The following is a 21,547-nucleotide window of genomic DNA, read 5'->3' on the forward strand; positions in this document are numbered from 1 at the left end:
CGAAAGAGGGTGTTGAAATAATGAACACCCTTCTTGAAGGGTGTTGAAATGGCGGGGCTTATTTGTGCGGTATTTAATAAAATTCTATGACTTATTGAACATAATACTAACTACCTCGCGAATAAAAGGATTTTGCAATTCCGCATGCTGCTTTGTATATGCTCGTGCACATCAAAATACATAATTCCAAAATTAGCGCTAAAATACTTGATTTTTGCGACAAACCCACCGACTCTATCGGAGGATTTTCCTCTGCTGGCTAAAAAAGCAAAAAGAGCAGATATATTTCGAATTAAGTATGTACTCGCTGTCTCCATGCATCCCGTTGGTTTTCTTGCTCAATTCATTTGAGGGTAAAGTGTGACTTGTGCGTGCCGAATGTGTCGGTATGTCATGCTGCGCTCTCGGCCCATCCACACTGTCACGCGTAGCTCCGCTGCCCACACCCTTATTTTAAGGTGTTAAGCAATCTTACACCTTTTTTTAGGGTGTTCGCACGAACACCCTTTTTTCATCCATACACACTTTTCTGGCCAAAACCCCTTTTAAAGGTGTTCGCCATGGGACAAGATTTTTACACCCTGTTATGACAAAAAGGGTGTAAGAAAGTTTAGTGTGCGGGGTAAATAGCGCCGAACAGAAACGTCTGCAGATTTAGTCCCCCCCCCCCCCTTCCCCCCTCCCCTCCCCCAAAAAAACCGAATTTGGGAATGGCCCCGATTTTTAAAAAAATATAAAGCCCGAAAACGAACAACGAACAACCCGAAAACGAACACGCGCTATCCTCGTTTGAAGGGACCTGTCCGGAAAAGGGTGCCTTAACAAGGCCACCTCTTTTTTAAATGCCTACTGGCATTTTCTGGCGCTTATCCCTTCCCCAGTCCTTACTTATTGCGTAAGTTGGTTTTATTAAAAGGGGGTTAAGTTGGTCAGGGCCTACCTTACTAAGGCCGCCCATTTTCGGCTGGTAAGGCTGTGAAAAGGAGCGCTTTCAGCGTAATCTTTGAAGTGGGAACCAGTGTTTAAGACGCTACACAAGGGAACAATACAGTCTTCCCTTGTGTAGCGTCTTAAACACTGGTTCCCACTTCAAAGACTATGAACAAACTGGCCCAGCTCTCTACCTCTCTACCTTAGCCAACTTTTAGCGTAAGTTTCGTTTTTGTAACGCGTTGTATTGCGCCAAAAAATAACGCGAACGATAAGGGAAAGTTGGTCTTCTGAACACGGGGTAAATACTTACTTATATCTGAAAAGAAAGCATCAAAAACAGAACCGTTACATTTTCCTCCTGCCCAAATTACATTTCAAAGACGCAACTTCAACCTATAGTAAAATTGCCACTTCCAAGCTGAATTTCACCCACGGCTTAACTAAGAGTGCAGACTGTCACGCTCTTGTCAGCAACGCTAGACAACCTTATTTGATTAACTCAACGCCTAAAATGCCAAACGGAGAAATGTGGCAACAACAGATGCGGAAGCGCAGCGTCAGCAGCGATGGCCGGGGAATAACAGCTTTCCTTGGTAGCTCATTTTAGGCGGATGTCAATTTATTTCTTCGAAACGTGCGGTAATATCTCGCTTTGAAAATGCTTGAATTGCGTTACTCATTACGCAGTGGTAAATGAAATAACACTGAGTCACTTTTGAAAAGTACCGATGCTCTGAAATTGCTGCATAGGTCAGTTGCTGCATCAAGCGTCAGTTGTCGGTTGCGTTCGGAGCAAATAACCGATTCCATTACCGGATACAACTCTACGTTCTTAACTGTGATCCCATGCCAGGGAATACTTAAAGGGGCTTGCAAAACTGAAGGGATGAAACCCTGCGGTGAAGGGACGAGCCATACATGTATTGTCGAAGCAGTTCGCTCGTGGGGCCCATGTCTCGCACGTATTTTAACAACGCCACTCATATTACTGGCTTTCCCGCACAGCTTTAGCATAGTATACAGATGTTCCCTGGGCGGGTCAGCAATTACTTTTAAGAGCTACACATTTGTATGCCAAACTTTCTCGCACCGCTTCCTTGTTGCGCAAACGCGAATAGCGAGGGGGAGCTACAAGGATGCACAGGCCATGCAGCAAAGCCATCTTTTCGGGTCGCCGCCAAGATTTGACAGAAAAATTAAAGCCGTTCCATTCAATGTTAAAGCTATCGCAAGTGCAGAGCAGTGATTCGCCATAATGGGCTGTAGCGCCATTATCCGCCCACTGCTACCACCCCATGCAATTCAAATCTCCCGCCTTCGCAGTGCTCGCGCGCCCCATGCCTGAAACTGCGCCAACAGGAGTTTTGTTCTTTTTGTGCTTGCTTTAATTTCGTATGCTGGAGCTGCTTTGCGTCATTTCGAACGCGCAATTTTTTTTCTTGCGCGGCCGCTTTTTTCGCTTACAATCGTAAGAACCAAGCCAACGAGCGTTCGTAACTAAATGAACGCGGGGGCTGCCGGTTATATACACAGATTTTGCCTCAAATGTTCCTGCAGTTTTCTCTGCGCTAAACAACGGGGAGGTGTATGACAAGCGCCAGAAGTTCACGAGGTTCGAACGGTTATGAGTATTTAAACCGCGTGGTTTTCGGAGCCTCAGCGTGACTCCCTGACGTCGGTACAGCAGGCTCTACGTGGGTCCGTTATGTCGCTGCGCCGCCTGATTCTGGCCGTCGCTTGACATCGACCGTTAGCGAGCTACGACGACAAGGCGAGCCCATAAAGTGCTCGGCAGGGTGGTGGATCGCGCAGCACTTAACTGACTACTGAAACGCCTCCATAGGCCACCATTTCCGAACGGCTGGTGTAGAGTACACCACGGTTGAAAAAGCCAGCGGCACACTGTCAGTGTCCAGTTAACCCAACACGCAAAGAGTTCATTCGCAGGAACACCAGACAAGACCATCAGGGAACGCCGTTTTTTCAGCCCCGCAACGTACAGCAGCGTTGACGTTCCTGACGAGCGTGTGAATATCGATGGTAAAAGTCGGGTAACATTTTAAGCGTGCAAAAAATTCTCCCCGCGCACTGTTATCACACTGTTTGTTCCAATTAACAGTGAGGGCTTCGTGTCAACACGCTACTCTTATTTTATATTTCGACCTTGATCTTGAGCTCAAATACAGGATTTCACGCGTTTGAGGTACACCTAGGTTATAAGGCGTACCGCAGTCTCTGCCTAAAACGGCAGCACCCGGAATTCTCTTACGTGCGGAGTACTCTTCTGTACTAAAATCGAACCACAGCTTTTTTTTTTTTTTTTGAGGCTGGGCTAGTCAAAGAAAATTGATCGAAAGTACCTCTGGAAGCAACGAATCAAAGTTACGGCCAAACTAGTTAAATCGGATAATAGTAATTCCATGACAGCAGTGTCATTAAATACTGCTATATGCGTTCGTACCAGCAGGGGTGCTTTTGACTGGGCTGCTGTTGCACTTCGACCGAAAAGTGACAAAGCCTGTAAGCTGCAATACCTTTCGGCAGATCATACTATACACCATTTTCCTTGCTAGAGATGGGCGCCGCCATTTGCTTTTTCTGACCGGACGCTAGCGCCGTCTATGAGGCGCCCGCCGAAACTTCCGCGCTGGGCTGTTAAGTGCTCCGTTCTTTCCGTGCGTCTGCTCGGTACCCGTGCATTACCAAGTGAACCGTAGTGGTTTGGCGTTAAGTTAGCGGTTGCAGTACTTGTGTGTGTGTGTGTTCTGTTTTGTTTTCATCATATGCGGGCGGATTTTAGGTCCTAATTTGCTGCCAGAGCGGGAATTCCGACCCCGGCTGTTGCGAGCAGCAGTAGCAGTGTGGTGGTGGTGCCGGTGGTGCTCCGCAGTTCCGCGATGCAAACGTACCGGTATGGCACCGACTGACATAGAAATCGATATCGGGGAGTAAATACGTGTTTTCAATGCCACCGTGCTTGTTATGTTCACCGATTAGTCATGTTTACGGAAGCGCGGGCGTCGAATTCGGAGCGCGCACAGCATATGTGGGTCACGGTGATCCGTGCTCGCGATGGACTTTCGACGAGGTGATTGCTACGCTGTTGACATTGCAATGCAATATAATCTTTCTTAACTAGACTTATGACGGTTACTGACGAAACGAAATTATACCTGGGCGGAAAAATAACACGACCGCACAACCAGTCAAATTACTATTCGAAGGTTGAGCAAAAGGGTTGACGTTCGGGCGAGTTAATATTGGTTGATCATGATCGTGATCATGATTGACCTAACTCTGCGCAGCGCATGTGGCCTGTCGCTCGGAGCCCACCTTTGTGAAACCGCTGCTTGCACCGCGAATGCTTTACGCGACCAGCATTAACTGTTTTGTAATTGTAATACTTTAGATTCCGTGGCAACACAAAAGGATTAGAAGCTTTTCCTTTGACCGCGTTGTGAACAGGTTGAGCTATTTTCCAAATGCAGCGTTCACGCGTATCTCGAGCTGCGTTTCCACATTTGGCTGCCTGCTTATCCTGCTATCGACCAGCAGTGTGCGATGGAGAAAGTTATCCTTTCATATCGTTTGGCAGTGTAATGCGTTGGCCTCAAAAAAAAAATAAACAAAACGCCGTGATTTTAAGGGTTAGATTAGATGAATCTGATGAAAAGGGTATTGTTTAATGCCAATCGGCTGTAATGACCAAACAATATATGGTATTTTAAATTGACTACAAGGAACCAGAAGTTATTGTAATGTTGTATTGTATCGGCGCTCGTGAAAGATCCCCAGGTGGTCAAAATTAACCCGGAGCCCTCCACTACGGCGCGCCTCATCACCCAGAAGCGTCGGGGCGTTAAACACCATAATGAATCAATCAATCAATCAATCAATCAATCAATGCTGTATGGTAAACGATAAAGTTGCTTCTAACATTTCAGGGGGTTCCGTTCCCTGTCGCAGCTTTGCGTGTGATAAATGGATTTTGCTCCGTCTGCTTGCCGTCCAAGTGCACCCAACAAACCCTGGAGTTGGTCGTTGGTACAAAGTCGTTGCGATTTATCAGCGGCATCCACCAATATCTCAACTCGGTGTGTGTTGGGAAGCGATGCAGCAAAAACACGCCGCAACCGCACTGCATTTTCTCCAGGCAGTGTCGTGCACATGCGTGCTGTCAGCGACTGTTTCTCGCTTTCTCTGGTTGTTCAATAACCCACCACCGCGCAGTGCTGACCAAGTGACGTTTGCGCCTTGAACGGCATCGCAGCATTGGCTAAAACAGTTGAAAGTTCCGCAAAAACTAAGCACGCGGTGCGAAATACCCCCTGTATACGCAGCGGAGCATACCGCGCCGAGCGATGTTAACAGCCCAGCGCGCACAGGCAACACTGGTCGGCCGCCGAGAGAACTGGTTTGAGAGTATTTTCCTCCTTTCCCGGCTGCTTATGGAAAATGGTGTATACGCGCCTGTCATTAATATGTGGCACAACATATCTGCAGCCATACTCACCAGATTATTCACAGCAGGCCGAACTGACCGGAGAGTCAACAAACCCTGACTGTGTACGCGGAAGTACAGACTCAAGTTGGTATATACAGTATGTATAGTACACAAAGCGCCGTACCTACTTGTCCCTAACAGTGAAACTCTTCCTTTTCCCTCGAACTCATACCGGGCATACAATAAAGGTTCTCTCTCTCTCTCTCTCTCTCTCTCTCTCTCTCTCTCTCTCTCTCTCTCTCTCTCTCTTTCTTTCTTTCTTTCTTTCTTTCTGGCAAGCATCGGGAATAGAAGCCCCCGGACGGCATGGCAATTTTTGCGAAATATTTTTTTTTACGTGGAAGGAGAAACGAGCTTAAGTGCGGTGTGGGTCTCGTTTTCCGGATTAACGGAGCGCAACTGCGGACGTACAGAATGATTCGGCACGCGAGGCGCAGTACCATTCTGGTTTGCGCACCAACATGTTCCTACTCGTATTGTTTCTTGGTATCAAACGTTAGGTATTTGAATCGAATAATGGGGGCCCGCGATGCAGCGTAATATACTGCCACACTACGTAAGCTACAGCTGCCACAGCCGATTCAGGCGAGGATGCACCCGCAGCTGGTCACAGTAAAGTGCTGCTTAATAACAGAGGAGGACAGCCAGCACCTTGACAGCAGAAACGAGTTTATTACGTCAACAGACAAAGATATAAATGCTGAAGTGGTGACTGCGAGCTTCGCCGTTCGTATTTAAAAAGCGAACGGCCAAGGGCTGCTTAAAAGCGCGAATGGTTAAACGCTGCGTGCTGACCTATTTGACGACTGAAAATCACTGTGCCTCGTTAATTAACTATACTATCGCAGCAAGGCGTTGTCGAGCGCCGTTGTTCTTTTTGAACCAGATGCGATCGACCGCAGTTAGACACTGAGTAAAGAGGCATAGTAGTCGCTTCACCAGTACCACCTAATTATAACCGGTATCGCAGACAGACACTGAGTAAAGAGGCATACGCGCCTACCTGTACCACCTAACTTAACAGGCGACCGCACTTAGACATTGTGTAAAGTGGCATAGGTGCCTACGCATAGCCGGTCCCGCAGTTAGTGAGAGAGCACTCGCGCTGACCACAATCGGTGAAATGGGCCAGGTGCCGTGAGCACACTCACTTTTGGCCGCCTCCAAGTTCCAAATTTTGATGGCGCCCGACGAAGCTCCGGCGCAGACCATTTCTTCGGCCGGACAAAACTTGACGCACTCCACCGCGGTGGTGTGTCCCGTCAGGCTCTGCAAAGGGGAGACACAGGGCGAGGAGGCTCAACTCTGCGTCCACAGGGCATCGCGCACTGCATTCACCCATTCTTCGGCAGGTGCGAGCTTTCCAAAAGTGCAGTGAGAAGTCTCCAGCACGACTAAACGAAATGCGAGCAGGAAAGGTGGTGGTAAGAACATATCTATTGTCAGGTAAGGCATCAGGTGAGTGGTGAAAACAGCCGATACATCATCGTACGCCGTTGCCACCTTCTCCGTCCAGTCCAAGACTGCCCTGGGTTGTAGGCGTAGAGCTGCACCTGGCGGCCTCGCACTGTTCAAACTAGTTATTTGGAGAGATTTAGGAAGGGGCCGTCTGGGCCCAGCGACCGGCCAACGTTTACGACTCCGAATGCAATGAACACACAGCCAACTAAATGCTGGCCTCTTCCTACGGCGAATTCACTGCACATATGTTGCAATAGCTGCCCGATTTCTTCTCGCATGTGCATAATGTGGCATTAATGACTATCCACAGTATACCCGTTCTCCGAGGCAAATACTATTTTTGCATGACCCGCGCTTTCGGGTTTAGTAAGGGATCATCTCGGATTTATATGTTCAGACATTGGACTCGGTGGCACTGTGTGCTAAAGGAGGTGAAGTAACAAAACGTTCGCAGACATCTGCGGCATTTGGAACAAGAATTAGCCATTAGGAAAATAAAAATACTACCGCAGCTCAACCATGCCTGACGACACATCGTGCCGGAGCTTGCACGTCGGAGTGTACGGATTTATTAGACCCCCCCCCCCCCTCCCCCTTCTCAAATTACAAGAGAAATTGTATATCAGCCTAGGACAAGAAGGCACAGCACCATTTTCACACTACGTTATGCACGAGCCGTTGATACTACGACTTTGCTCCAACACGGTTGTACACCGTCGCCGCAGGGAAACTCGTGGCGCAAGCCTGGCGCAGTTTGTGAAGCTTTCACTACAGTTGGAACTCGATCGATAGATCGCACGGTTTAACGCGCCCACGCAACGCAGACGATGAGGCGCGCCGTAGTGGAGGGCTCCAGATTAATTTTGACAACCTGGGGATCTTTAACGTGCGCCGAAATCTCGCATACACGGGCGTTTTTGCTTTTCGCCTCCATTAGAAAACGTTAGGCAAACTACCCTCCCCACCACGCCCGCACAAATTTACTGGGAAAGAAAGTCTTGTGCAGAAGTGGAATACAACGCGTCGCCACTTCATTCACACTCTGAACTAGGGCTCTGAACTACGCCCTAAACTGTGAACTCAACCCGAACTACGACCGAAATTCGCGTAGTACGATTTAACCAATAACAAAAAGAACAGAATTAAAAAAAAAAGTCAACGGTGTATTGGTTACAACGAAATGGATCAGACGTCCAATGCCGAAGCACCAGGAGTGATGAAAGAACGCGTCAGACCATAGCGGGCAGGATTATAGGGAGATAGGCGAATGCCCATTCGACATTATCATGCGAGGTGGAAAAACGTAGTCGAGACCAGAACGAAAGTGAAATCCCTGGTAGCTCCATACGCACTGCCACGCGTGGAAAAACGACACGTCCAAGCGTGATGCCCATTGTCATCTACGACTTGCTTGGGAGTGATTAATGCCTTGGGAGTAGTTGGGCCAGGTGCGAAGGGCAGCAACGAAACAGCGAACGTCGCCAACGCTGTTGAGCGTTCCCAATAATTCGCTCAGCTGACGCACGAGACGGGGAAAAACCCCTAATCGACCGCATTACAATTTCGTTTTTCATTGTAGTACGCGCCACTGCTAACTGAAGTTACTGACTGACATCCTGTCTTGACATCGCGATCAAAAAAAAAAAAAAAAGGAAGGGGGGGGGGGGGGAGTTGTGTATAATATATAAGTTTTTTTTTTACCTTCATGTGCGCCAGTCAGCCCTCTCTTCACGATAAGGAATTTGCTTCCCTGATCATCATAGTTAATCAACCCAGCACGCAAAGCCAGTGCGTTACCATAGCTGGTGTCTAGATTGTGTGTCCCCTATTATGTTCACGCCATGAGCCACGTATTTGCGCCATCTGCTCAGAATTTTTAGAATTGACTATTCATCATCCGCATTCACAGTGGACAAAATGTTTCCACAAACTATCGTTGGCAATTGCGTTTGCAGAGAAACAGCAGCTCGACGGGCGGCCATGCCCAAAAGCAGAATTACGCACGCATGGTGCACGTAGAGACGACAACCCCGCGGCCTGAAAGGACAAACCCGTCCGAAAGTGTACAGCGAGCCGAGAGGAGGACCATAACAAGGCGTCCAGTTTCCTGCCTCGGCGGCCTGCTGCTGTGCACAGGCGTCCCTTTCGAGAGGGGCTCGTTTCATCCAGGCCGCTGCAGCTCTCGCCAACCGTGGAATGACTCGACCGCACGCAATGATGGCGCCGGACAAGTTTGGTTCCGCACGAACGAACCCCAGGAGGGGATGCTGCCGGCACAAGAACACACACGCCGTATACAGGCCACGCATATAGCATGCCCGCGCCTCCTGATCGGCCCGCAAGCAGCCGCATACGGGCTGCAGACCTGGCGATGCGAGCACAGAACCTTCGCTCATTCGATTACGGCGAGCGCTGCAGGAGAAACACCTTTAAATAGCGCCGACACAGAATCGCCGATTCGATGTTATGTGCAGAAGGAGCTATTTTTCCCCTTCACGCCCGCCAGTCCCCGCATCCTGCTACCGAGTTCGGCTGTTTCACGCTTGCCGCAGTTGGCCAAGTTGCTCTTGTGCCGGCAGTGACCCTCATAATATTCGTAGCCCCCAGTCGAGGAGATGCTTGAAAGTGATTTTCGCAATAAAACCACTGCGGCATCCTCCACTCAGCCGAGTCAAGGAAACAGATGGAGTGGAGGACAAACTCCGAATACGGCCCTCAGCCTTTTAAACTTAACTTTCGTACGTGAATATATATCCGTTCATCGTATGGAGAAACTCAGCATACCGACTTTAATGTTGTGTGGTCCGATACTTGTGCTGTCATGACACTCTGAAGAAACTACTCGCCCATGACTGATACAAGACAAAATGTGGCTCGAAACAATGATTGATGACGCTGAAAGCGAACCTTAAACACCTTTTTCTAAGATTGCGGGTTCAATTCCCGGCTGCGGCGGCTGCTTTTCTGATAGAGGCGAAAAGCAAAAACGCCCGTGTGCACGGCGCACGTTAAAGATGCCCAGGTGGTCAAAATTAATCCGGAGCCCTCCTGCGTTGCGTCGGCGCGTTTAACCCTACAATCAATCAATCAATCAATCAATCAATCAATCAATCAATCAATCAATCAATCAATCACAAGCAATCAATCACAGAAGGCCTCCATAGCGCCCCGCAACATGACTGAGGCACTCCTGCCTGAATTTGTGACGTCCATTTGTCGCTGAATGCTTCATCCTTCCGCACGGTCTCGAAGCGCGTGGTAATCCCCGGTCTCTGCCTGTGCGCCGCATCGCGGGTCTGTACCCCGTCTCCCCTTGTGTCAGCAATCCTATTTACGTATGCCCCACCTTCTGCGCATCTCTTGTGGTTAATGTATCCCCACATAATGAAACGACAGCCTAGGATGGGTGCGGGGCTTCGCAAGTAACGACGCGCTAAGGAAATTCTTTTCCGCCTCGCAGATGTGGAGTGCATACTGCTAAATCACAATGTCTGCTGTCAACACGCTGTTGTGTCTGAACACCTCTAAGGCCACAGAATCCGCCTCTTTCACAACCCCACTGCGCATGCGCAATCCCCTAGCGGCCAAGTCCCTAAGCAGTCCAGTAGGGGCAGCAGACGACATTCCCCACAGCTCCCGCACAAGCGGGAAGGGGTCGTGGTTGTATTTACATCGTTTGATTTTTTGTGTGTGCTCGTTGTGCGCGGAACAATGGCCACAACTTGTGCTGCGTTCCGCTGTAACTCGGAGTGCCGAAAAGGGAGCGGTGTCGGCTTCTATCGCTTCCCGTCGGCCGCACGCGATCGGCTACGGCGGTTTGCGTCGCTCGCGTCGGCTCGGGTGATGGGAACTATAGGCTTAGCATCCTGGCGGATATTTGATGGCTGCTATCTGTGCAACTGCGAATGACAATCCGCAACACAACTTTTCACTACACTATTATCCCCTTTCTCGCATGTGGAACTCTATTAAGTTATAACTGCCGTTTGAGCGATCGGTGACCAAGACATCTGCGTAGCCTGTTTCGATGCTTCCGCGCAGGTATCGCCATCTCTCGGCCGCTCGGCGCACCGCGCGCCGCGGCGACCGGTCAGCGTAGGCGGCTTGCATCGCGGCAGATATATCTGATCGCCGCTTTTAAAATAAGCCCTGACAACAATCCCTAGCACAATTTTTCACCACACTAACACCTACTTTCTCGCATGTGGAACTTTTTAGCGATCAGATTGATTCAGAAGAGCAGCGACAAGCGCGGTTGCTACCGTGGTCTGCGTCGGTTCGAGCCGCTGAGTGTGCCGAGCTGGCAGGCGCGGCCGGCGTGTGCGCGGACTGTTTCCGAAGGCAGAAAACGCTTCACGATTGCTTGCTTTAAGCGCTGAACACATGTACGACTAGTGCACGCGATTCGCATGCGACTGATCGTTACGATTGATCGTTAGGACCCGTTTTGGCGTCGATCGCTGGTCGGAGGAGGCTCACGACGTGCGTCTGGCAAGCCAGATGCAGTCGTGCCATCGTTGCAATCGTCGTGAGGCCACAGCCAATGAGAGCCCGCTGAGCCCCAACACCCCGCAACCGGCGTGCGTTGCTCTGGTCGGCTCGGGTGTTGGAAACTCTAGGCTTAGCATCCTGGCGGATATTTGATTGCCGCTATCTGTGTAACTGCGAATGACAATCCGTAACACAACTTTTCACCACACTATCATCCCTTTTCTCGCATAAGCTACTTCTTTTTAGCGATCAGATTGATTCAGAAGAGCAGCGACAAGCGCGGTTGCTACCGTGGTCTGCGCCGGTTCGAGCCGCTGAGTGTCCGAGCTGGCAGGCGCGCGTATTCCGGTTTCGGCGATGCATCACCCACGAAAGGGAGAAAAGGAGGAGTGCGAGAGGGAAAGGCGAAGGGTCTCGGGGCTGTTCTGCCGGCGCACACACTCCCCGCTCTTGGCCCGGCGGCCGGCCGGCAGTGAATGGGCAGTGAATACCCATTTCTTTCCTCCATGTGAAGCGGCAAGTGTTTCATTCGCGCGTTGGATTTCGCCTTCTGGGACGGCTGCGCTGTTATTCAACCACACTCCTAGATCTGTATATTTTAACGAAGTTAAAAGTGCTTCAACTGTGTCTGTGTTGGATTTCGCGTCCGCTTGTGATACCCACCGCTGTGCATTTCGAAGTGCTTCAACCGGGTCGTTTGATTAAGTTTTACGCTGCAACAGTGTTCTTGGTAATATTACCTAAATACTTTGTCATCCGTGCTGTTTTGCAATCGCAGTGTAGCGTTCGAAAATTGTAGCGTGAACAGTTGCTAGGCAAGCGTGCATCCACGGTTCACCCTGTGATCGGCCGCCGCTGTGAAAGTCAACCTTTATTATGAATGAATTCCTGGAGTGTGACAAATAGAAATTTAGCCTAATGCCCCATAAAGTTGGGCCTAAGTCACGCTGGGAATACGCGATAAGTATAATCCCTTGTAGCCCACCTTGAACATGTTGGTACTCAGATTTTCTGACAATTGCTTTCAACGTTGTCACGATGGTTGCACTTTGTGCCCTGCTGCTTCTTATGCGATCGCACAAACAACCGGGTTGCTTGTTTTGTTTTTTTTCTTTATCGTATCTAGCGCTCCGCCCAGACGAAACGGCAGTTGGCACTAAAGTTTTGCCCAGGCAGAATTAGAACTGTCAAAAACTCCTGCTCTGATCTTCGCCTCTGACACGCAGGACTACCTTTGCACCGGCTCCTCTTCGCGATCGTGTGTTCACGGGTCTTTTTCTTTTTTGCTTGCAAGCCCCAATGGTGCTAGCACCCACATTTATTTGCGAGTTGGACTATGAAGCCTCCACTGATGACTTACGTTTGTCCACACACACTGACCAAAACAAGCTACAAGGGGCTTTAGTATTCTTACGCTGGAGCATGCTTCAAGGCATGTGATCACAAAAGCACTTAAGTTCACAGCAAATACAGGTTCTCAAATTGACTGAAAAACTGAAACATAACATTAATATTTACCTAGTACGTGTGCTAGTTCTGCATCAATTGCTAAAAAAAAAAAAAAAAACCCACAACACATGCTAATGAACTGATCATGAAAAAGTGACGTAGTGAATAGTAAATCTGTCTGCTGAAAACAATTTTTTAATAAAACTACAGATTTGAATATAGATTACATGTTGCAATGTATGGGCATATGAAACAGCAGAAACCAAGTCCCAAAGCTCGAAAATTCTTTATTAAATGCTTTATAACCTCAAATATACATACAACATTTTACGTGCCCATCACGGTTTAGGCCAGGAACATCTTGGCTCAAAACTTTCTACAATTTCTCAGTCAGCACCTGCAACACCAAAAGAAACAAATAAACGCTTCCTTTTACAACCACACCGCAAACGTCAAGTGAATCTAAATTCACAATTGATGGTGTATTTTGTCCCATATATGGCTACATTAATATGTACACAAAAGTTAGTTTAGCCTGCTTTTGAACTATTCTAACTGCTTATTCTGAATTTTTTTTGTACGTGACACCAGAGATCCTTTGCTGATGCAGTCTTGTGTCTAAAACCTGCTTTAGTCCCTTCACACCAAACGGTATTTTTGACTTTTTTGAGAATTTGTACAAGGCCAAATAATGGCTTACACTAGTAGGATTAAAGTTCTGAGCTAGACTGCTTTGATCTCTGATCTCGTTAACAACCTTTCCCAATAGCTAAGCAGGTGCTTACAGTGTATCTGACAGAACAGCTGTCACGCAATGGCCATACAGGACAACTGGGTCGGTTTATCAGTCAGGAATTATATGAGGGGGCACTAGGCTGAGCCCCGCTCATCGCACCACTGCTGCAAAAACAGAGTTGAAAAAGATTCTATTTCGGGGGTTGTAGTTGCCGAGGCCACTCTTGGGCTATGCAGCGTGACACAGTGCTAGGTTCGATACATGTTAATCCTGACATTTGGGTATCTTACCTCGCACTGAAATCTCCACGCACGGGCGTTTTCGATTTTTTTCTTTTTGCCTTCACTAAAAAAAAAAAAAAAGAAAAAAGTCCTTGGGCTCAGCTGCACAATGCTTTAGGAACTGCGGCTGCTGCTCAGGCACAAGTTGGAGCCATTACTTGACTAGGCACAAATCCTCAAGAGTTGAAAACTGATTTCAGCGCAAAGCGGCAAAACAGCACTTTATTAAATATTAAAAACAAGAGAAGTGGGAAAGACCTTATAACAACACTCGCTAAAGAACGACCTCTTTGAATAAACAGTGTCACTTTGTAAATCGTCAATGCCTGGATAGCATATCCTTCATGCACAAGTATACTTAGTTGCTCCTTTAGACCAACAACGATGGCCAGAGGAAGTCAGGCTGCTGCCTTGCACACCTTGTACTTGCTGCTTCGACTTAATATTACCATAAGTTAGGAGCCATGTATCTGAAATACCCATCTGTTTGATGCTTTGAACGTGCCATGTAGGTGTTGCCGTGCAGTAATCCTCATTGGACGACGAGAACGAGTGCAAATTAAATGACTCACGAGCGAAAAATGACGTTACCAAAGTTGATCAGTTCGCTACTCTGGCACCGCTTTACCATTGAGCCAATGCTGTGGACTTGTTTGTAAACAACCTGTAATTTCTCCGCGCCACGTAACATCATTGATAGTGGTTGCCGACTGAAGTAGCGTAGAAAACCGGGCTAGTTGGTGCAGATTCATCTTCGCAGCGCACAAATAACGGGACAAAAAGGAGGATAACACTGGACAACCACTGAACCAAAACTGAATTTTTATTGAAGAGACAAATATAAAGCCATCGAAGGTATAAAAAAAAGATAAAAACATGACACATGAACCCACTATAAGCAACTGTACAGCTCTCAAGTACTGCTCTCTTCAAGATACGCCAATTCTGCATCTAAAAGTGCTAAAGACGAGCGCTAACACACGAGTCAGACATTTTTCGAATTTTATGTGCTTCCACTATACTTCCCTCACCTTTTTTCATCGTGCGAGAACAGTACCGTTGTATCATGAAGGAAAAGCGTACAACCACAATCTTTGCAATGGGTGGGAAGAGGGCCAGAAGGCACTCAGTGAACTGGCCAACATCAAAGCGACCATAATTGAAAGGAATGCAATAAACCACATTTAATCTACAAGGAACAAACTGTTTCTCATGTTTCACACCACAGCTGTTTGCTCGGCCCTTATTACTAATATTCTTTTCAATGGCGGGACAGATGCACTTTAACTTAATTTTGGCTGAAAACACCACATTGATGTTATATCTGCTCCCCACTTCTTTCAAGCGGTGAGATAATTTTGGCTGAAAACACCACATTGATGTTATATCTGCTCCCCACTTCTTTCAAGCGGTGAGATACCTCGTGCAGGTACGAGATTACAACTATCTTTTCCTTGACAACATCACAAGCAGGAGACAAGTTTTCTTCACCAAATCCAACAACTGAAGATGGGCCGACCCAATGACTTCGTCACCGTAGCCAGCATTTTTGGGTCCAACTAACTGTTCACCAAAGCTAGACTCAATTAGGTGAAAACAAGACTGAAAACAAAACAAGATGGCTGACCTGAGGCAGTTCACAACAATCCCATTATTATACAATCCTAGAACGTGCTGATGAAGAGTTCAGTAAAGGCTTCTTCGATCGTGGCCTATAGAGCGAACATACATGATTCTGCTCGAATTTTAACAACAGGTCCAAAAACTGGATTGTTCTTTGGTTTAGCGCCTTGGTCATAAAGGTCAGCCTAAATGCGTGACGTTTGAATGCTTTTAAAATGTCCACCATTTTTCTTGTAGGGTCATAGTTTCCACAAAGTACTAGGTAATCGTCAACATACCCGAAAGTTTTAATTGCCAAACCCTCCAAGTCACGTTCCAATACACGGTCAACATGAGCCAAGAAATGTCACTAACAAGGTGAGGAACTTTAGAACGTCTACAGATTCCAGATCTCTGCACATAGACACTGTCACACCATCCTACAATAGTTGATGCTAAGTAGAAACGCAGAAGCTCCAAAAAGGATTCCACGGAAATCCCGCAACTTTGCATAAACATAACCTCGCCGTTGTAGACGGTGATACATTCTTTCACAGAGACCAAAACTTGTTCATGCGGAAGGGAGTAGAAAAGGTTTTCAGCGTCAATGCTAAAAGCAGAGCACCAGCCTGGATTACTGCGCGCACAGTAACCTCATTTGCGCGCTGTGAAGATGAAGAGGCTTGCGCAGCATGCCCTATCCTGGTCCTTTTGCACTGCAACATCTGCTACCTCAAACACGGAGCTGCGCAGTGGACGCCAGGTCGGCACAAAATTTTGGCACTCGATGGAGCCCTCTGGCCGACCATGCCACTTATGGTCGTCTCCCATCCCTGCGACCGCAGCACCTTCTGCGGCACTGACATTGATGACTGGATAAGCATCTACGAGAGTGCGAGCGCTCATAACAGATGGGACGCAAGCTTGGTGCTGGCCAACGTAATATTTTACCTCAAGGGCCCAGCCAGACTATTGTTGGTTTGAGACACACGAAGCAGACCTGACAAGCTGGGAAACCTGCAAATTGACATTACGTGAGCAGTTCGGAAAGCTTGTTGGCCACCAACTAGCCGCGAAGGAACTTTCTTCCCATGCCAAAAACTCGATGGAGTCATCCGTCGCCTATATTCAGGATGGTGTTGCTCTGTGTCACAAGATAGATGCCGACACGTCAGAAACTGGCAAAGTAGGCAAGTGCAGAAAGGAATTGCTGATGGCGCTTTCAACCTGCTTGTTTATAAGGACTGCACCAGCACAGACGGCATCATTACAGAGTGCAGACCGTTTCAACATCTTGAAAAGGGCCCTGCAGCCTCTGGAAAATGTTTCTTTGGTTATCAACGTAACTAGTTGATGCATTTCCTTTTGTCATTCCCCCCCACTGTAATGCCACAAGGCGCTGTGGGTACCAAATAAAGCAAGACAGAAACAAGCGAAAGCTCACTGTATTGCCCCACAGTTCACTCGACTGCCTAACACGGCTCCCACATCCTATTACGAGTATACCACTTTACTGGAATGTGCCCTTCTTTGTTCGACGACGTAATGAAAATAGTACGCTGTGAGCTGCAGGCTACGGCTACGGCTGCCCTACTAGCCCCGACCCGTGAATGAACGTCACCTTCCATCTCCCTAATCCATGCGATATACAGCAAGAGCTCGCAAGCCACACCATTCCACGCATTTGCTCTGTAGCTCACCCGAAAAACGCTTTCACTGTTCCTCGTGTCTTAACTGGTCCCCACCAATATGCCCCACGCCATTTTCAGGCACAAAATTCCGAAGAGTGTAGTACTCCTGAAAACAAGCCAATATGCTTCCACTGCTGTAATGGTGGGCATGTGGCCCGCTACAGCTTTAGACATTGCCACGCTAAGCCTTCACCTCACCACAAGACTAATCAATGCAGCTCAAGGAGGTAATACTGCACCTGTGACCTGGACGACAGATCTTCTATTAACCAAGGAGTCTAAGCCCAATTTACTAGACGTTACTGTTGATGGTGTTGCAGCCCAGGCTCTCACTGACACACATGCTCACATCTCTGTAATCAGCTTAACCCTCCGCTGGCATCTCCGCAAAGTTCTGACGCCACCCATGCAAACATTTGTTCGAGTTGCCAATGAGAGCACACCTTCAATTGCCGGAATGCGTACCGCCTGAATATGGATTGCCGACCACGATAGTGTTGCTCTCTTCGCCATCCTTGAAAAATGCCCCCATGACATTATCCTCGGCGTCGATTTTTTCTCGAACCGCTCTCATTGACTGTTCTGCGGGACTTCTCTCTTTTGAATTTCCTTCTGCCAAAAATGCTCAAAAGCACCGTTCTCGTTCCACAGATTATGTCCATTTGCTGTCAAATGCTGTAACATACATGCCCCTGTGATCAAGCCCACCCGTTTCTCACAGTTATTTCTCACCAGATTGTTCGACAAGCCGAGCGGAAGCTACTACAAGCACGTATCCTTGAGTGCCGCCAGAAGCTACGAGCTTTGGAGAAGCAAACCTTCTTTGCACGCCGGCAACTTGGGTATCTTATTCCTGAGGACTTCCCAGATGTGCAGCTGCACGCAAACTTCACCGCTAGCATGGGAGAAGGCCGTCATAGAACGTCGCAAGAGAGGAAACTGCAAGCACTCCGGCCGGACGTGCCACAATGCACCCAAGAGGTCATCAACCTATCTCCGTACACACCGGACGAAGAGGAGGCTAAGGTTTTGTCCCGTGGTGTGAATTTTAACACGGAAGCACCCCCAGAGCCAGGAAAGGTGATTTGTGCAGTCGAACGCGCGGTCGGCCAGCTTCCCTCTGAAGTACGGCAAGAAGCGCGCACCCGTGCTATTGGTGTGCTCTCTGGTTTGCGAAGACATTGTGCAAGACTGCATTTATCGGTAGCGGAGAGGCAAGCCATCAGGAGCCTGCGGAATAACAGCAGCATCGCAATCCTTCCTGCTGACAAAGGCAATGCCACGGTCTTGCTAGATAGCAGTGACTACCACACGAAGATGTTGGCCCTTCTCGAAGACCAGCAGACATACGCTCCTCTAGCCCGTGACCCAACTAGCAGGTTACAGTCCAAGCTTCAAGAACGGCTAACCAGGCTTTTCAAGCTAGTCCCTCCGCACCACAAGGGCCTCTACTACAGGTTACTGTGCATGAACGGTTCAGCCCCGGCAATCTACGGTCTGCCTAAAATCCACAATCCTGGCGTTCCTCTTCGGCCTATCGTCGACTTATTGAGGTCAGCGCTCTACCGACTATCAGGCTACCTTCACCAAGTGTTGAGCCCTCTAGCCGGTAAGACGCCCACGCACGTCGGAAAGTCGTCCTCTTTTGTTTCGAAGCTGAAGGACGTAACTCTAACTGAAGACGACGTCATGGTTTCGTTCGACGTCAAGTCTCTTTTCACTAGGGTCCCAGTGGATCTGGCAGTAGCCACGTGCGAAGAAGCACTAAACGCGGACATTAGTCTTCCCGATCGCACTCCCTTTCACGTCCCCGAGCTCTGTGAGTTGCTTATGTTTTGTCTGAGCAACACCTATTTTTCTTACGGGGGAAGCCCCTATCAGCAGACCCATGGCACGGCGATGGGTGCGTCCATATCAGTTACTACGGCCAATCTAGTTATGGAGGCTTTAGAGGGGAAGGTAGTGGCAACCTTCACACCGGCACCGAGGTTTTTCTGCCGCTATGTCGACGACTGTTTTTGTATTTTAAAAAAGCAAGATGTCCCATGTCTTCTGGAGAGCCTCAACGCCCAGAATGTGCATATACAGTTCACCGTGGAGTTCGAGCAAGGCAACATGCTTCCCTTTTTTGGATGTTCTTGTTCGCTGCGATGCGGGCGCTCTCTCCTTCTCAGTGTACAGGAAGCGCACACACACGGGTCGTTACTCCAGTTTTGAATCTTGCCACCCTCTCGGCCACAAGACATCCGTTGTGTCGTCCTTGATAAAGCGCGCCGTACGCATCTGCTCAGATGACAGTGCACTGAAACGTGAATTAGGAACGATTCGCCGCGAACTAATCGCCAATGGCTACCCTAAGCGACTTATTTGCCAAACCAAGAATAAGATACTACAGCCAAGAATGGCCAACAACAGGACATTACGAGCACGCGCAGCCATCCCCTACGTCCCAGGAATAAGCGAAGCATTGTCGCGCGTCTTTTCAAAATACGACATGCGCATTGCCCATGTACCGACCAGCAAGCTCCGCGACGACTGAAAGAGCACCAACGTGATGTAAGAAATCATAATCACATGACGAATGCCATTGTGGAGCACGCGCACAAACATTCCCACAAGATTGACTGGGAGAACACCGCAATTTTAGCTAAGGAAAACAACACATCATCTCGGCGTCTGCTAGAGTCACTTTTTATCCCATCAACGCCAGCCGCAATGAACCGGACGGATGGGACTTTGCCTCCCGTCTACGCATGCTCTCTACGTCATGTGCTGCCTATATATTGACGACGATGGCTTGTCTTACGTAGTGAACAAGGAACCCGTATGTGGTTCCGAAACGTCAATATATTTTTATTCTTGGTCAGTGTTCGCTTTTGTTTTGCAAGTTATTATATGGTCTTCCCTATTCCAGATGCGCTGCTTCTGTGAAACGTCACTCTGCCACACATCATCATTACTGTGGTAGAGAACCAAACCTGCCTTCCCTTTCAGTTTTTCAACTTCAGTTTCACACGTCAAGTCCTTCCCAAGGGGATTTCGCTTGCAATGCTGTGCCCTTTCTGCCATGAATGCTAGCACCCCTGCAGATTTACCTCCTGCAGTGCAGGCGTCCCATCAAGCACCATCAATCAAGGCAGTGGCTGCTTCAGACCTCCCACCGGATCATACCGCCGATCTCCTTCGTCTTCTGGATTCCTGCAAGGACATCTTCGACTTAGGGTGCGTTCCAATCTACCGTTTAGACAGCTTCGTTGCCGTCTTCGCAGACAGTACGCCATGTTAAGCCCCGTTCCAATTCGAACGAAGCAGTCAACGAAGACTGCTTCGAGGAGACAGCATCGAAGTCAGCAACGATGCAGGCTACCTTCCTGTCTAAACTGAAAAGCGACGCCAGCGCCACCTTTTTGCGTTTTTATGTTGAACCAAAAGCACTTGTTCCTTTATTTAAATATTTAATAAAATTTACTAGTCATGAAGGTGACTTTTCCTTTTAAATTACGTAACGTTTGTAATAACAACGGTAATATTAGTTACGAAACTTGCGGCTTGCTCAACTCAACATGTCTGCAACGACGCTGTCGTCTGCTGGTTGTCTGCGCTGGTGTTGCGTTTGCGACCGAGGCGCCGTTCCAATTTCATTCCTTTAGACGTCTAGTTAGACTGCTTCGTAGACTGTCTACCAAGCTGTCTGCGAATTGGAACGCAGCATTAGTCAACCATCCACCAACCCAAACTTCTGCAGTCACCCATCATATCAACACCAACGATGCTTCACTAGTGTACAGGTGGCCCTATTGCGTATCACTTGCTGAACGACTCGTCATCCAAAAGTTAAAAAAAAATGCTCAGTAAGGATACAGTCAAACCATCTTCCAGTCTGTGGGTGTCTCCAGTCGTGTTGGTCAGAGAAAAAGATGGGACGTAGCGCTTCTAGATGGATTATGCAAACTTAACTATTATGAAGGAAGGCCTTATACAGTGGGATTTCATTGATACAATTCTGCATAATACGTTTTTCTTTTCATTCCAAGCCAAAATCCCTTAGAAATAATGCATTTTCGTGCATTTTATAGGATCACATTTTTGCCAAAAATTGGCTAATACGACCACGAAATTGAACCTTGACCATTTTTAGAAACCTTACATTTATGCTCCGGTATACTAGCTCAAACCCCATGTCAACAACCCATGACCTGCATGGCAGCGCCGGTTCTGCGACAAGAACACTGCTGCCGGGCGTGGGCGCTCTGTTCAATGAGGATGATATGCGAGGCGAGGCACTGTGCCATCTAGTGAAACATATCATAATCACAGAGTTTCTCAGTTTGATCATAATCGAGGAAGAAGGTTCCAATGCTCTTGGCAGTCGACGACTTCCCTCCCCAACTTCTCGCCA

The 21,547-nt window shown here is 48.2% G+C and overlaps 1 protein-coding gene across 4 annotated transcripts in view; it reads right to left on the reverse strand.

Annotated features, from left to right (window-relative positions):
* The window catches only part of Kat80 (katanin p80), a 259,184-nt gene that overhangs the window by 93,182 nt on the left and 144,455 nt on the right, over positions 1–21,547 (reverse strand). For all 4 annotated transcript variants that reach the window (XM_077686673.1, XM_077686671.1, XM_077686672.1 and 1 more), the window contains exon 3: positions 6,589–6,706. In XM_077686673.1, coding sequence (XP_077542799.1) covers positions 6,589–6,706 — 118 coding nt within the window. The remainder of the gene's footprint in view (positions 1–6,588; positions 6,707–21,547) is intronic.

This window comes from Haemaphysalis longicornis, unplaced genomic scaffold, assembly GCF_048455015.1.
Source record: "Haemaphysalis longicornis isolate Haplotype H1 unplaced genomic scaffold, Haemaphysalis longicornis Haplotype H1 scaffold_1, whole genome shotgun sequence".
NCBI lineage: Eukaryota > Metazoa > Arthropoda > Arachnida > Ixodida > Ixodidae > Haemaphysalis > Haemaphysalis longicornis.